The following is a 16276-nucleotide window of genomic DNA, read 5'->3' as shown; positions in this document are numbered from 1 at the left end:
CTGCATAAAGAAAAAAATGCCAGAAATGTAATGTACTCATTTATTTACAGTCATAATAAATACATGGAAGCATGCACACTGGAACAAGGTTATAAATGTTATTACTTAAAAAAGTGCTGTATAAAGTTCCTTGTATACACACGCTGCATACTCTGCGGTGTGTGACTGAGCCACCCCTGTGCTGGGACACCACTGAACACCATATGCCTGAGCACACCTGGAGAACACATTTTTGAAGAGACTGGGAGAAGTTTCTAGGGAAGCAGTTCACTTCCACTTCAGCAGCAAAATAGGCTTTTGGCCCTTGGCTACACTGCCAGCTCCACAGCAAGTCTGTGCTGTGTCACCACAAGTGCTGCCACAGTTTGCCAGTGGCCTTATGAAGAGCCAAACCGAATTCCTGGAAAGAGACAATTCCCAGCTCTAACAGACAGTTGCATCCCAGTACACGCTACAGAAAATGCCACAAGGATTGTAAGAAATTCTTGTAACTGACACATTAATCTGGTCTCAACTCCACTGTCTCCCACAGTCCACCCTCTGTCCTGAGGGCAGTGCTAGGGGAGTAAAATAAAGGAGAGCACACCTCAACACCATCACAACCCTTAGCCTGGACACCCATGCCCAAGAGCTGCTCCAAAACTGCAAATACTGCTGCTCACCTCCAATATCTGTAAGAGAAGGTGGCACTGAACTCTTACGCTCTCAGCAGTAGGTTGGTTCTTTGGGTCAGGCTGCAACATACAGAAAAGCAAAATCCAGCTATTCAGCAACACACCTGTTCACTCCCTTAAAGACAGGGAGCCAATTTTGATAAATCATCTATCCTTCCTTTCTCTTCTCTCACTAGGCTTAAGCAAATGCTAGCTTAATACATCTCATCTCCAAGAACAGTAAATAAGCCAAATGGATGATCACCAGATCCAAAAGCTAAGAACAGTTTAACAACTGGAGAAAAGTTGGAATGATCAACATTCTTTTGAAGCAGTTCTTCAGGATGCATGTACAATTCTGGGCCAGCAGAGAAAACATGGTTTAACTCCTTGGTTTAAGGGGTGGCCATTCTTCAGGCTGAATCAATATTGGACCAATTCACCAGTGTAACATTAGCACACTCTAAGCAGCACGATCTCCAAAAGGCAACAGCAGGATCCATCAACTGAAGTAGCCTTTACAATATGATGCACATCATCTGTCAATGCAGGTAAAGCAGAAACATTCTCACAAAGGCTTTATGGAACATCCATCATCATTGTAGCACAGGCTTAACGAAAACTGAAGTTTTACACTTGAAGCAGAGCTTGCAGAAAATGATCTATTCTTAAAGATCTGGAGAAACCAAAACAAAAAGATAGGTCATATTTATAAGATGCTGTTATCCATCTAGCAATTAACAGCAAAATGTTTGCTCTCTTAAGTTGTAGTGATACAGTAGTAAATGTAACAGAGCATTGCAGATGGTGAGCTTAAAGTATAGCATCAAAAGACAAAGTCATACTGGCCATACTAAAGAAAGTGCTACAGATAGTATGAATGCTTTGAGAACTTAACTTATTGGAAAAACAGGGTACTACATACCCTGTATTGCCAAATTATTTGTCAAAGAGAAAATGAAGTAGTTGAGCTTATCTTTCCCAACCCCTCACATAACTTTCACTTACACATCTTCATTAAAAGACATTTTTCTCTCAATTCTAATTAACAAATCCCTTCCCATATCTTAAGTGTCCTACTAAGGATTCTTCCTTTAAAAAGCAACCAGATACATTCAAACTTATAGACATTTAACTGGGCTCCAAATAGCAAGATTTATGTTTCTGTTTAAGACAAATTTTCTTTTAGCAAAATGGTGGGTGGTGTGGGATTCTACCATGTAACTCACTATCTAGTTTTCAAGCAACATTCATTTTCCACAGATGAAGTTCCTACCATTTGAGAGCGCTCATCAAACTTAAAAACCACAGTTAAAGGTACTGTCTCTCCCAAATATAGATCTTTGCTTCCCAGGACACCAACCTGTTGCTTCATAGAGACGCTATTTAATTCACTTTCTACATGTTATATGTCACAAAGATAGTTTTTCTATTAGACTGAGTGATTATGAACCCACTGAGTTTACAACAACGACAACTGCAAAGCAGCTAAATATCAACTGACTGTGTAGAAGACCAGAAAGGCTCTTTTAGCTGTGATGTATAGAGACATGCTTCTTTTACCTGCACATTTCACCTTATGGTGATTGCACATATGCTGACTGTAAATCTCTTCCTCTTTCAATGCACATTTTATGCAACTGCATCAGTTTTCCAAGACTTCATCTGCTGAGCTCAGACTATATCCCTATTCTTCAAATCATTTTCTGCCACAGGAGAAAGTCCGTCTTCGATCCTTCTATATACAAAGAGAGACTAGATATTTTCAAATACTGAATTAGCACTTTAGAAAAGTGAATCTATATTGTCTTATTCATGCTCAAAGAATTTAAATTAAAAACCAATAGAGTCACCAGGAAAAAACTGCAATCAGCACAGTTTTTTTAAAAGCTGTCTTTTCCTCATATTGAAATAATTCAAAACCTATGTAACGTAAAACTAATTGTATGCCATATTCTTAATTGGTTTTGTTACGCAAAATATTTCAAGATCAATGTTTCAGAGCCTGTATTAAGTGTAGATCAAAGGCAATCAAATCACACAGACCACCAGTTAAAAAAAAAGTGCTATTTGACTCAAGATACTACCCATTCCATTAATGCATCACAGGAATCTACAGTCCAAAAGAAAATTTTCATTGATACCATGGCAAATGCAAAGTTTTGACTTCATCACAAAAATACTAACAGGTAGAAAAGCTGCTACTGAAATATTTTTTTAAAATGGCACTTCATATTTGGGTGATAAAATACATTATGCTTTCTGGCCAAACAGGTAAATATTTTAATTTACCACGTCTGAAGTATTGGATGTTTTAATTAATATGCTGCATTAAATACAAGAGGATGGGATAAAATACTAATATAACAAAGGAACAAAAAGAGAAATCAATCTGCTTGAACTGAACAGCTGGACTCTGTAGAATGGTACTGTGTACAGGCTACTGAAACAGAATAGGTAACGTAAGTAGTCAGCATGAACTCACCTTAGTATTCAAATTTTTTTCCTCATTATTCTATCTTCAGCATTTGTACTTCCCCACCTCCTTTCAGGGTATTGCGACTGATGTCCTTCCAATAAACTGCTACAAAGTTTAAGCCTACAAATAAAATACATTAAAAACAACTAAGTAGCTTTATTACAGTAAAGTTTTTATATGAAATACAGCTACAGCCTACTATTTAATACAGATTATGAGAACAAGGACAGAATTTTACTATACAACATATAAATATTGGCCAACACACCTCTAAGAATAGTAAAAACAACAAATAAATCTATGTTTTATAATAAAAGCTTGGATTTAAATACAGTAATAAAGCAACTATACTTCTTACTTAATAGGCCAAAAAAGACCCTGATTGATAAGCTGCACTTTATACCTCTCCAGCCTGAAGTCTGTATCTCTGCAAGTGTTGCTGTCAGGCAGAAAGAAGTTGTTGTTTTTCTGTTTCTGATTGTTCCATCCTGAAGAACAACTGGCTGGAATGGAGTCACTGCATAAAAACAAATAACTACTATTGTTGTCAGCTATAAAAAAAGTTAATCTCTCAGGAGACAGAGAGGAAGCTTTCAGCTTCCTAGGCTCAGGAAGTGAGAAGCTAGTGACAACCATGGGGATCAATTCTGTAAAATGTCATTGCTTTCCATAAGACAAAGAGAATGAAAGGAGCTCAGCATCTTCCAGCATTACGTAATGGCAGAAGCAGCAGAAAGCAATAGATGGATAGTCAGGCTGGAAAAAGCCAAGTAAACTCAAAGAACACTAATAACAACCAAACATACCACACACTGGAGGAAGTTCAAGGAGAGAGGAAAAAAAAGTAGTATTAAATGGTGAAGGAAAACATATTTACAAAGCCAAGAACACCTTCACAGCACAAGTAATAAACAGAAAAATCATCACATTCATTATGGTATTTACCTTGTTATTTCTATCCCATGTTGTACTGTCATTAGTTTGTCATTTTCACCAAAGGCCTCCCACTCCGAGCACTGTGAAAAAGCATCCCGATGTCCTGAGTCAGTAAGACTAGAAAGAAAACAAAAAGGTCTGAAACCACAAACCTTTGTATCACAGATCCTCTTAATCCTCCTGAAGGGGGGAGAGAAAAAAAACTGTACCCTGAAGGGGGTACAGAGAAAAAAAACCTCATCCGTATAAACATTCTTACTAAGGTTAGTGTGAAAAGTCAACTAAACCCCCCAAAAACTTAAATCATTATTCCAGTTTTCTTATGGTTCTGACAAAACTTTGCATGAAGTTAAATCATGTTCTCCTCTATGCAGCCTATCACTTCTTATTTATAGAAAGACCTCTTCTGTAGCAGCTGGGAAAGGGGGACAAAGGAAACATGATTAACACCAATCACTATAGGTGCAGTTTAATTCCTAAACAACTTAGAATAAACAAGGTGTTAGCCTGAAAAACTCTACCCTTCTGTTACTTATTTTGAAGATTAACCTCCCTATGTCCCAGTCTCAGGCTGGGTGACCACCTCCTTGTTCCAACAAGCATTTTCTCCCAAACCATGTTTCAAAAGGCAGGGAAAAGCTTAATCAAAATACATAAAGCTTCTTTCACATACTTTCATGAACACGTATTCTCTGTAATACCTGTAGCAAATGTAACACAGCAATAATTAAACATGCAGCAAGTTTCAGCATTCACTGTCACACTTGTGACTGCACATTGGGTTCCATTCCTTTACCATAACATTTGCCCACTTGTACACACTCTGTATGCCAAAAAGTAGAATGCAATGCACGTTAAGAGGTATGGGAAATTACTATGGCAGATGCCTGACACTTTCAGAAATTACAACCTCCGACGCAGAAACCAGATCCCATGAGAAATCAAGAACAACACATCAGTGTTGCCTAAATCTACAAACAAAAGATAACCTACTTTGTGTCTTCTGACACTTAAGTTCCTTCATGTTTGCAGTGGACCACTGTAAATATTTGCTATCATACAACACAATTATTCTGGGATGATTAAATTTCACATGCATTTAGATAAAATTAAAGCTATTAACAAACGGAAGGATAAATACTAGTCATATTCCAAAGCCATCTCCATATAGAGAATCATTTCATACCTTTCCAGTGTATGGTACATATCCACATAATGGTTTTTGCTCTTTGAAACCACACAGGAGTCAGAATTGTTTCTTTTTCTGCGCTTCCATACCGGAGAAGAATCGGGAGAAGAGGAACTACAAAAATAAGACAAATTTTACACACACAACATTTTTCATCTCTTTGTAAATGCTTATCAGAATTCTACAAAGGAATGGCATATGCTACACTGCAAAACTTTTTTTTTTGAGGTATGACTGAAAGTCAGAGAAACACTGAGAAAGCGGCTCAAATTTTGGTAACCACTGCACTGTATTTTGGAAAGTGAACCCAGTCACAACCACAGAAGAAACTTGGAAGCAGAACCATTTTTAGCTCCCACACATTCCCTAGACTGAGATATCTCAGTAAACAGGGAAGCGTGTGAGACACTTTACTCTTAATCACTCTGCTCTTCTGCAGACAGGGTAACACTGTTAATTAAGGATGGTCACTCTTGCTTCTGAAAAAGGTATCCTACTTTCAGCACTCGCCAGCGGTTAAAGAAACCTCAGTACTCTACTGTGTAAACAGAGAAGATAAAAAAATGCTGCCTTTTTCTGTTGTTGTTCATGCAATTCTATAACACTGGTAATTTTTCCACATTCATGCTTTGTATCAGTGATGTACCATCTAACAGCAAGTGACAAACTCAAAATTCAAGCATTAACTGCCCTCCCTCATTAAACGTGTCCTAAAAAAACCTGACATGTACTGAATTATTCCAATAAGTTAACCAAAAAAGTTTTATCTGGTACCTCTCTGGTGTGTAGTCAGCCTGTCTCCATTCATCTTCACGCTCATTTCTCTTTTGCTTTTCATCAAATAGAAGGGAGCCAGAAACATCTTGGTCTTTGCAGAACCACTCCTGGGAACTGCCTGAGGGTTCTGTACTACTGAAAAAAAAAAAAAAAAGAGGAAAAAAAGAAAAAGGATATAAACCACTACCCATCTGGCTTACTGCTCCAAGCAGAAGACAGTTAAGACAGTTAAGCTGCAGTAATAATTAACAGTCTATCTCACATGGCATCCAAAAAGTGCAAACTACTGCAGCTTCCACCACAGGTCAATTACAACACAGCTGAAACTATTTACACAATGCAGTTCCAGAACTAACAGAAGCCCATTCACTCTTTGCCTCCTAATTTACTAGTCCAAGTCTTGTAAAGTATCAGGTGGTGTCAGTTAGCAGAGCTAGCCTTGTTACAGAAATTCAAAGTTCTGAAAAGATTAAAAAAAACCTCAATATCTTGAACACAGTTGCCACTCTCCTGCAGAGAGCACTGAAATGTCTCTATAATCCTCTCATACTTCTCAAATCCTCTAACATACTGTTATTGCAGGAGAAAGGTGGTTCCACTGACAACAGGAAAATGAAAGATGGAAAAGTTCTCAAGGTCAAGGAACAGTAATCACCAAATTTCTGCTTATGGCTGTCACTTTCTAGAAAAATAATTTTACCTTGTGATGACTAGTGTAAACACACAGGGGAAAGGAATATACAACTGTAGGAAGACCAAATGCCTTCCTCCCTCCAAATTCATTCGAGATGAATTTAGACTAAATAATGATAATATCTTGAAGACTAACAGAATTCAAAAGGAAAACAAGGCATTCAAGGAGATTCCCATTTCTGAACCTGATCTCTTGCTCCCAGTTAGGAATGCTCTAGAATACAGACTCCTCCTGTGAAGCAAGATTCATGTATTGAATTAATTCACTCACACACACACTGGCTGCAGATCCCAGGTTTCTTCAGGAGGATCCCAGGCATGCAGTGCTATCTTCCACAGTCTGATCTGCTGGTCCCAGGATCTACGGCTGTACTTCTTAAATTTGTTGGGAGTTCTGGGGTGAACTCCTGGTATTCGCTGATTCCTGTAAATACACAGTAACATTTATTATTTCAGAACATAATTTTCCTTCTTAAAAAAAAAAAACAAACCACACAACAACTCAGCACATTGGATCACACAAGCATCAGTGACCTAATAAATTAAGTTTTTGTATTTTTAAACACTTAACTGAAATGAGTGTATTCTAAAACATCATCAAAACCAGACCACACAAGCAACAACTATCAATAACATGCTGAATCAGACCAGAGGTTTATCCAGTCCAGCACTCTGACAGCTGCCAAAAGCAGATCTCAACTGCCCTTGGACAAATACAAAACAGAAGCAACATAACTCATACCCCTTCAATAGTATCCTAGCCTCCAGCTACTTTTATCTCAATTTTACTGAGTCAGGTGCAGTTTATTTGTAGTTATTACTGTACTGAGTCTGGCAGGGATGGGGTTAACTTCCTTCATAGCAGTCCCTGCTACTGCTGCATTCTGGATTTATGGCTAAAACAATACTGATAACACAATTCTTGGCTATTGCTGCACAGTGCTTGCACAGCTTCAAGGACATTTCTTTCTCCCACTCTGCCTCAATCCATCCCACAGCTGTTAAGTTGAAGGTGAACAAGAAGCTGAGAAGGGAAACCACTGGGACAGCTGACTCAAATTACCCAAAGAGATATTCCATACCATATAATGTCATGCTCAGGAAAAAATCAGGTAGAGGAAGATAGGGAGGCATCTTCTATAGTAGTCAGGGCTCAGAGACTGCCAGGGCACCACTCTGTTGTGGGAGGTAGTGAGCATTTGCATCAATTGCTTCCTACCCCACTTTCTTTCCTTCACCTATAAACACCCTTATCTCAATCCACTTTTGCTCTTCTTGTTCCTTCCCCAACCCACTGGGGAGAGGGAGTAAGCAAGTAGCTAAGTGGGTACTTGGCTGCTGGGAGGGGTCAACCCGTAAGTATCTTCAGTGAACTTTTATTCCACAATTATCCATGCATTATTACAACAGGGACTGCTGTAATTCTATATGACATTTGCCTTTTGAGAGTATAGAAAACAAAGCAGCACCACTCTCGAGGTAAAATGTAAACAATATGCCTTTTCCATTGAATCTAGATAGGGCAGACACTACAACAATGCTGTCTGGGATCACCCAATGGCTGGAAGTGCTGTTTCTCAGATGGTATCTCAAACCTCAGTCCTTCCCACCACAGGAGAGCTCACTCAAACTGTACCTTCAGTACAAAATAATCCCATCTAAAGTCCTATCATACTGGAGTCAGCTTTAAGCCCGCACATGGTGGGGAAGCATAATGTTTTAAATCACACAGAAGTACCTTGGTCTCAAATGGTTTCCCCTACCAGCTTCACAGATCAATGTACTTAGCCATAACACTTTTGGTAAGATAAAAAGATGCCTGCTAAGGGATAGTATTATACACTACGGTGTTAAAATGCCACCCAGAACACTTTTTGTAAGATAAAAAGATACCTGCTAAGGAAAAAAGAGTGTTATTGAAGATGCAATCACGATATTGTGTGATATCAGTGATTATTTTTGGTGTCTGCTGTTGATTTTTAGTCATCTAGTCTAATCTTTCAAATTTTTCCTCAACAACAAGCCTGCAGCATCCACCACACTTGGCTGGCAATTTTCACAACAGAGTCTTACAGGTAAAACCCACAGAAAGCAGGCAATTTTAAGTAGCAAGACGTGTAGAAAAACCTCTAAAATCAACCCTCAAAACAAAAACCCAATAACATAGATGCAAATCCAGACATTAGTACAGTATAGCTTCTGAGGCTTAACAGCTCTGCAGTAAGCACAGGGGCTGGCTAAGAAATCTTGATTTAAGTGCCACAATTTGCAGATTCTGAAGCACAAAGCAGAATGACAGAGAAAGCAAGAAATCCAGGTTTTGATGTGCTGGTTACTGATGAATCACTGAAGACTTGTTTCCCTTGCCAATACTTGAATGCAAGGCTTTATTCAGTCCTCAGCCAAAGCCATCATTTCCTCATATCAATTAACTTCACACTGGCCTAGCAACAGTCACCAGAAGTATCACAGGGTGCTGACTAGTAAGGAATTTATTTAAAGTATGTTTGGTAATAGCAACAGCAATACACAAAGGGAACATTTAGCATTCAATTTTCCCTAAATTCACTTGTATGCAGAAAATACCTGGTTTCTCTAACAACAACAACAAAAAAAATCAATTGATTCAAGTTTTCTTCAATTACTGTTCATGTTATTTTCAGGAACAAAGAAGAATTTATTTGGAAATATGCAACTTACTTTGGAACTTCTTTAATGTATCTGTCATAAGCGAGGGTATTCTTTCCAAAATTGATCTGTTTCTGTCTTCTCCTCAGAACCACTTCATCTGTTTCCCTTTCTGCTGTATTAGTAGAATCCCTTGAAACAGAAATTAAAAATAAACATTAGAAATACGTTGAAAAGAACCTTCATGGCTTTACAACAATTTATATAAACACATACTCTAGAACTAAATGTATCCTTACTGTGATAGAGAAGAAAAACAACCCTTCAGCATTTTACACTAGTGAAAGTTGTGCTAACCAAATTAATCATTACAACAAACAGAATAGGTTTTGCAAGTTCACACAATTGCTTAGGCTGGTAACAAGTAAACATACACCTGAGGGTACCAGTGCTTAAGCTGCCTTATTAGAAACTTATATATAGACCTACAATAAGAAAGTGAAATGACACAAGATTATTGCATGTATGTGTAGCAACCTCCTAACATAAATACGTTAGAGCTTAAACTCAGCAAAACAAAGATGGGTAACATAAAGGAGGCTAGCTGGAATGATCTAATAGCCATTTCTCTCTATAAGCCTCAACAGCTGTTTGTTTGTTTCACTATCCAGTATTTTCTTTTATGGAAAGTTGTAATTAACTTGAAATTTAAGATGAAAAAGAAGAGAATCTGAAATTATCATACAAGCAGCTTTTGAGATAAGACTTCTCAATGCTACGCTCTCCTTAAGGCTTCCTTCAGGCTTGATATGAAATGGCCTGGCGGTGCTTCAAATCTTCATTAATGCATGCAAACTAGCTGCAGAACATCAAATAGCTATTGCTAAAACCAACACAATAATAGCTGAAAATTATTCAATACCTACTTTGTAATTTTTTTACTTGATGTTCTCATTGTTTTGTTGTCTTCAATTCTACCTTCCCAGCTGGGGCAACTAGAAAGAGGCCTGGGGTATTCTGATCTTGTAGAGCTGGAAAATAATGAGAACTCAATATGAACATCTGATATTCATAACATGGTTAGCAAACAGGACTTCAATAGTGGACAAAAACAGCTCCACAACTGTAACACCATGCGCATACCCCTAATCTATTTCAGTTCAAAGTCAAATGAATCAAAACATTGCAGCTCAAGACACCTTCAGCAGTGATGCAAGATTATCAGTTTTACTTTGCAAGGAAAGAAAATGGTCATGAAGTAAATTTCATGCCAGAACACAGACCTGACCAACTCTTAAAATTCTCCTACCTCAACCAATACAAATGCTTCTCTCTACCACTTGAGGACTTTCTCAATACTGCCATTCTGTCAAAGAGCACAATTCATGAAATTACTTGAGCTCAGAATCATCAGTCTAGTTACTCCTCTCTGTCATCAGCTACAGACTTTCTGAAGGACAGAGGAGATGCTTAAGGAACAGAAAAATGCCCATCACATCAGCAGAAGTAACATTTTGTCAGACACTATCATACCCCAACATATCATTTCAAGAATGTAAACTCTGCTTATAAAGCCAAAAAGTGAGCCAGGAAGCTCTTAGTCAGATGGATCACTCATGATCTCTGAGTGAAGAAACACTTAACAAGGTTCCTCAATAACTCACAAAAAAAATATAATAAATGAAAAGTGTATAATACTGTAATATTCTGAAACGCTGATAATTTCTTCTTTCGGTCTATCTACTTCTTTCATTGCTAATACCTCAACATTTAACATAAGTAATATTGAAGCAGATTTAGATTATAGTCTTACTTCCCTAAACAGTTTCACATCCACAGATGAAATTACCATCCACGCTGCCAAGGTCATTTTAACACAAGACAAAGATTCCACACTACGAAGGAATGTATCTACTCAGCAAAAGAGAAACACAAAATGCTGCCAGCACATCCAGTTTGATTCAAAAATCGTAGTTACTATTTTTTTTATGACAGCAATGACACAGAAAACACTCTTGAATACAAGGTCTTTCCTAAGCTCCTCAAAAGATTCATTTATTAACTGATGTAATATTAAACATGTCATCAGAAATTACAACTGCCTTCCTATAATGTGATACTCAGAAATGTATAAACTATATTAAAAAAAGTTTAAGTGCCCTCAGTAAACTATTTCATCTCTTAAGTTCTACTTAGTTTTCTGCATCTATCCAAGCACTCACCACTTTTCATACTGTCAGACATTTAATATACCAATCTCAACCACTTCTTCCACCTGAGGTCTTTAGTCTACAACATTCAAAAGCAAAGCAAGACACTCCAAGAACTACCTACCTATAAAATTTGATCTCATCTCAAATTGTCTCCAGTACAAAAAAAACTAAACCCAAAAGCATTTACTAAAAAATGTAGTACAGCTGAATATACCAAGTGTACTGCCAAGTGAAGAGACAAACACTCTTTGCCCACACTTACACATAAAGATGTGTAAATAAAGCATAAAAAGTAACAGCACACTGTTTCAATGGGAGTTTTATACCAATATTAGAGAGTTCAGCAATAAAGGGCCTAAATGACTGTACCAGTATGCACCGCTTCTCTCTTTCATGTGGAATACTGCCTAATATTATGTCATGTACTTCAATTAGCCAAACTCAGTGGTCTACTTGTATAATGCAGGTACCATTTCCTAATTCTTATTAGAATTAGGAATTACTATTATTAGAAAACATTTAATTTAATCACATCCAGGGTTTTGTTGGATCCCTAAAGAGTGCAAAGTGAAGATTTAAACAAACCTCACATTTATTCCTTACCTCTCCAGCCATTGGTCTAAATGTTTACATCGATATTCATCAGACACTAAGGAATCTGAATAATTCCAGCTTCTACATTCCTGCTCTTGATGCCAGCAGTGTGGATATTGCACAGAACTAGAAAATAAGAATTCTCATCAGAAATCAAGTCACTGGTAGTCAGTGAACATTGCCTATACAAAACAAATATGGGCAATCTGAGCATCACCATTTATAATTACAAAATGCTGATTTGGCAGAGATATGTGATTTGCATCAGTTTCCTCATTCAGGCAACACTAACTTAACAAAGGTGTTAGACAAAAGGCCTTTGACTAATGCAGTTAAGATATCAGAATTTTTAAATAAATCATTGATACCTAGATAACAAGAGTACATGCTTCTCTATTTGCAAACAAAAAGGGGGGAAAAAACAACTGAAGACTGCCACTGGTGTTCATGGAACTGCTGAAACATGCCAACATTGAGAGATCCTCTGTCAACAATACATTATTTGATGCTTATATACCATTTTATCCAGCACTGAACTCATGAAAGAGGCAAATACAGAAACATCACTTCAACACAGGAGAATAATACGTCTAAGGAGAAACAGGTCAAACGTTCATGTGTAAACAAGTTTACACAGGATATTCTTCACCAGGCACTGCTGTGGAGTCCTCACAAGTAAGCATGGGACAAGGAGCTAGAGCAGGGTGCTTGCAACATGCTGGAAAGACAGCCAGAGATTCCTTACGGGTTAAGAATTACCTGCATTTTCCTCCTCAGTTCTGGTGGCTTTGACATCTTAAATAACAGATTACCAAAGAAAACACTGTCACAGGTCTACTAACATCACACCTGGCTTCTGCAATAAGGACTACACCTACCTGAGAGAATGACTCTACATTGCAGGCTGCACACAGTAAATATACTGTTCTGTATGTGCAAGTAAACTGTAAACATATCGCTCTGTATACGTGAGGTCTCTGCACTTTTTAAGTCAACAAGTGACGCAGAACGAAGGTTTTTGTTATTTTAATGCTGGATTAACAACCTATGTTTTCTTTCCCTTCCTCCTCCCTCCTGACTGGCTATTGGAAATCTCCTGCTCCCAGAGGGCTCAAAGTTACTAACACACAACACAAAAAGCTTACTCCAAATCATGGATATAAGCAAAAGGACACTTCCAACACATTCTTAGGGAACTGGGGCTGTTTAGCCTGGAAAAAAGGAGGCTGATGGGAGACCTTAATGCTCTCTACAGCTGCCTGAAAGGAGACTGAAGCATAGAGGGTGTTCATTTCTTCTCCTGAGTAGCAAGTGATGAGACAAGAGGAAATGGCCTCAAGTTGTACCAGGGGAGGTTAAGATTGGATATTCGGAAAAAATTCTTCATAGAAAGGGTTGTTAAGCACTCTAATAGGTTGCCCAGGGAAGCAGTGGAGTACCATCCCTAGAGCTGTTTAAAAAGTGTATATGTGAGGCTCTTAGGGATATGGTTTAGTGCTAGTTTGGTTATAGTTGGACTCAATGATCTTAACAGTCACTTCCAACCAAAATGACTCTATGATTCAGACTTTGAAAAGGCAGTCAATGAATAAAACCTTTCTCTATCTTCAACAACAATTACTCAACTTAAAGACTTAAAATATTAAAAATAAGATACAAGACCCAACACACCTTAGGTACAACATTATTTGATTACCTAGGGAAAAACACTAATCGTAAATCATGACATTTAGAAACAGAATCATAGAATGTCCCGAGTTGGAAGGGACCCACTAGGATCATCCAGTCCAACTCCTGTCCCTGCATGTGACAGCCCCACAGTTCACACCATGTGTCTGAGGGTGTTGTCCAGTCTCTTCCTGAACACTGTCAGGCTTGGGGCTGTGACACCTCCCTGGGGAGCCTGTTCCAGTGTCCAGCACCCTCTGAGTGAAGAGCTTTTATCTAATGTCTAACCTAAACCTCCCCTGGCACACCTTCCTCCCCTGGCAAATATTCCAGCATTTCTTTACCTCCAGGGCTCCATACGCCCTCCCACCTCAGCGCCAGCCTGGTGACCGAAGCAGCCGCTGCACGGAGCCTCCCTCAGCGAGGGCGCCCGCCCACACACCACAGCCCCGGGCGCTCTACAGACGCCCTGAGGTAGCGATACCCTCCACGCCCCAGCTGCCCGGCCCCCCGCGGTAGCTCCCACCTGCGCAGCTCCCGCGGCTCCCCGCCGGTGTGGCACGGCAGCTCCCGCTGCCCGCGGGACATGGCTGATGAGAAGCAGCTCCGGCACCGCGCAATATGGCGGCGGCCCCGCCTCCCGAGGGGAGGGAGGGGGTACAGCGCGCGTGCGCGGCGTTCCCGCCCAGCGGGGTGAGGCTGCGCATGCGCACAAGCCCGCAGGCGGATAACCGGGCGGGGACTGAGGGATGGGTGGGTTAGTAAAGGTGAAGGGAAAATATGTTGTTTCTGCTAAAAAGCCAATCAGGTTGTAAGGAACGTTTAACGAAGAACTGTTGTTTTTACATAGCTGAGGACCTGGCGCCTGACCCCAGCAGTGGGGAAGGACCGAGAGACATCAGACTCTGAATCCTTAATGTAAAACACAGTCTATTCCCAGAATATATACTGATACCTGTATTTACGAGTTGATTTAGGGGGAAGTGTAGCCAAAGTACCAGGAATCCATATCTTAAGTAGATTGATAAGGGGAAGAGTATTGTATGCGTCAGGGTAGCCTGTAAACCCTGAAGTACCACCAATGGGGCACAGAGGAGGGAAATTGTGGCCGGGATTTTGGGAGGATATAAGCAGGGGCTTTTTGCCCTATTGTGTGTGCCTACCTTTAGGTAGAACACCCGATGTTGCAATATTGTTATTAAAAAATATTGCTTTGCTGAGAGATCCTGCCTGAGCCTATTATATTTGCAGAATAATCGTTTCCTACAAGGTTTTACAGAGGGAAGCTGGGGAGCGTTGGGTCCTGCAGCCCATGGCGCTGTGAGGGGGCAGAGTGCAGCTTTCCCCGTGCAAAGGGCACCATTTCCATCACGACTGCTCCCTCACCCAGCACGGGGGACGGCAAAAAACCAGCCCCGATATTGGTGCGCTATCTCCCTTATTAGCCAAGGACTTGGTTTTGGCCAAGTTAGCCTTCTGCTAGATATGGTGAGATAAAACACCTCAGCAAAGAGGGCTGATAATCACCACAATGTACGCTCTAGAGAAACGTGTCCCACATGTCATACTGTTAATGGAATTCACCGCATCTTTCCATTGCCTGCACTTGTTAACATATCTAAGCAATGCCACAATAACAAAAAAAAAGGTTTTATACAGGACACATAATTGCTATATGCCAGTGCTCCCCTGGAAGGACAAACTTCTAGTCATGGCCTCTGCTGATTTCATGACATCCAGTGTCATTCCTTCCCCCGCTAGTTATCAGATGCGTTTGTTTGGTTTTCACATAGATTTCACACATCTTTCATTTATCCAACCCTTGGCATTCAGGTTATAGTAGGAAAATTCATCAGAGATGGAATTATCAGGTACATCTTAAGGAGAATTGAAACCCTCATTGTATTCATGTGTTCTCAGCTAAAACATAATGTACTGATAAGTCAGACACATTTCCACCCATATAAACTGGTAAACATATCTTTAAAATGAAAACCAGAAGCCTTACATAAAATCAATTTTTATTGAGCTCTTCAGAGAGTTTTAAGATTAACTACATGTCTTCATTAAGCCTTTTCCTTAAAGGGTATCCAAACAATACTATCCATTTTAAAATAGGTAAGCTATCTAGGTAAAAAAACCAAACCAAACCCAACCCAACCACAAATAACAAACCCTGGGGTATGTCTTTGGAAGAAAATGTCTTGTAATGCATGTAAGAGTTTGAATATTTATATATCAACTCCTTAAATATCACAAAGTCAATGTTTCTTAAGAAATGGCACTCAGAACTTCAGGCAGTTGTGTCTTATTGAGGTTTAGCCTGACTGGAATGGTACATCACTGCTGTCCACCAATTCTCAACACAATAAAAAATACTACTACTGAAGAGATCAAGGTATGGCAAGCCTCATGGCAAACAACTGCCTTCATATAATGGATCCAA

At 39.3% G+C, this 16276-nt stretch overlaps 1 protein-coding gene across 4 annotated transcripts; it reads right to left on the bottom strand.

Annotated features, from left to right (window-relative positions):
• Positions 1–26: 26 nt before the first annotated feature.
• LOC308039688 (uncharacterized protein) lies at positions 27–14452 on the bottom strand. 4 transcript variants are annotated; one of them, XR_013922053.1, is made up of 12 exons: positions 14357–14452; positions 12172–12288; positions 10282–10386; positions 9428–9547; positions 6999–7151; positions 6032–6169; positions 5255–5371; positions 4078–4185; positions 3536–3649; positions 3139–3252; positions 2217–2408; positions 27–1329 (listed from the first exon to the last, which is right to left on the bottom strand). XR_013922053.1 is itself a non-coding variant. In XM_080343217.1 (11 exons), the coding sequence occupies exons 1-10, from the start codon at positions 14416–14418 to the stop codon at positions 3147–3149; spliced, it is 1140 nt and encodes a 379-aa protein (XP_080199343.1). In that variant the 5' UTR covers positions 14419–14452; the 3' UTR covers positions 27–1329; positions 3139–3146. The 4 variants fall into 4 exon arrangements, 1 of the variants encoding a protein (XP_080199343.1); XR_013922054.1 differs by having other exon boundaries at positions 2217–2391; XR_013922055.1 differs by having other exon boundaries at positions 6032–6166.
• Positions 14453–16276: the final 1824 nt, after the last annotated feature.

The sequence above is a fragment of the Nesoenas mayeri genome, assembly GCF_963082525.1.
Source record: "Nesoenas mayeri genome assembly, chromosome: 4".
NCBI lineage: Eukaryota > Metazoa > Chordata > Aves > Columbiformes > Columbidae > Nesoenas > Nesoenas mayeri.
Note: the sequence above shows the minus strand (reverse complement) of the source record. Positions and strands in the feature narration are given on the sequence as shown.

Bases quoted from the DNA above. Each gene is read 5' to 3' on its own strand.
- LOC308039688 (XM_080343217.1), bottom strand. From the start codon at position 14,418: ATGTCCCGCGGGCAGCGGGAGCTGCCGTGCCACACCGGCGGGGAGCCG. The intron at 6,170-6,998 runs GTGAGTGAATTA...TTTTTTTTTCAG, and splicing joins GATCTGCAGCCAGTGTGTGT to TAGTACAGAACCCTCAGGCA. The intron at 5,372-6,031 runs GTACCAGATAAA...TTATTTTTGTAG, and splicing joins GCTGACTACACACCAGAGAG to TTCCTCTTCTCCCGATTCTT.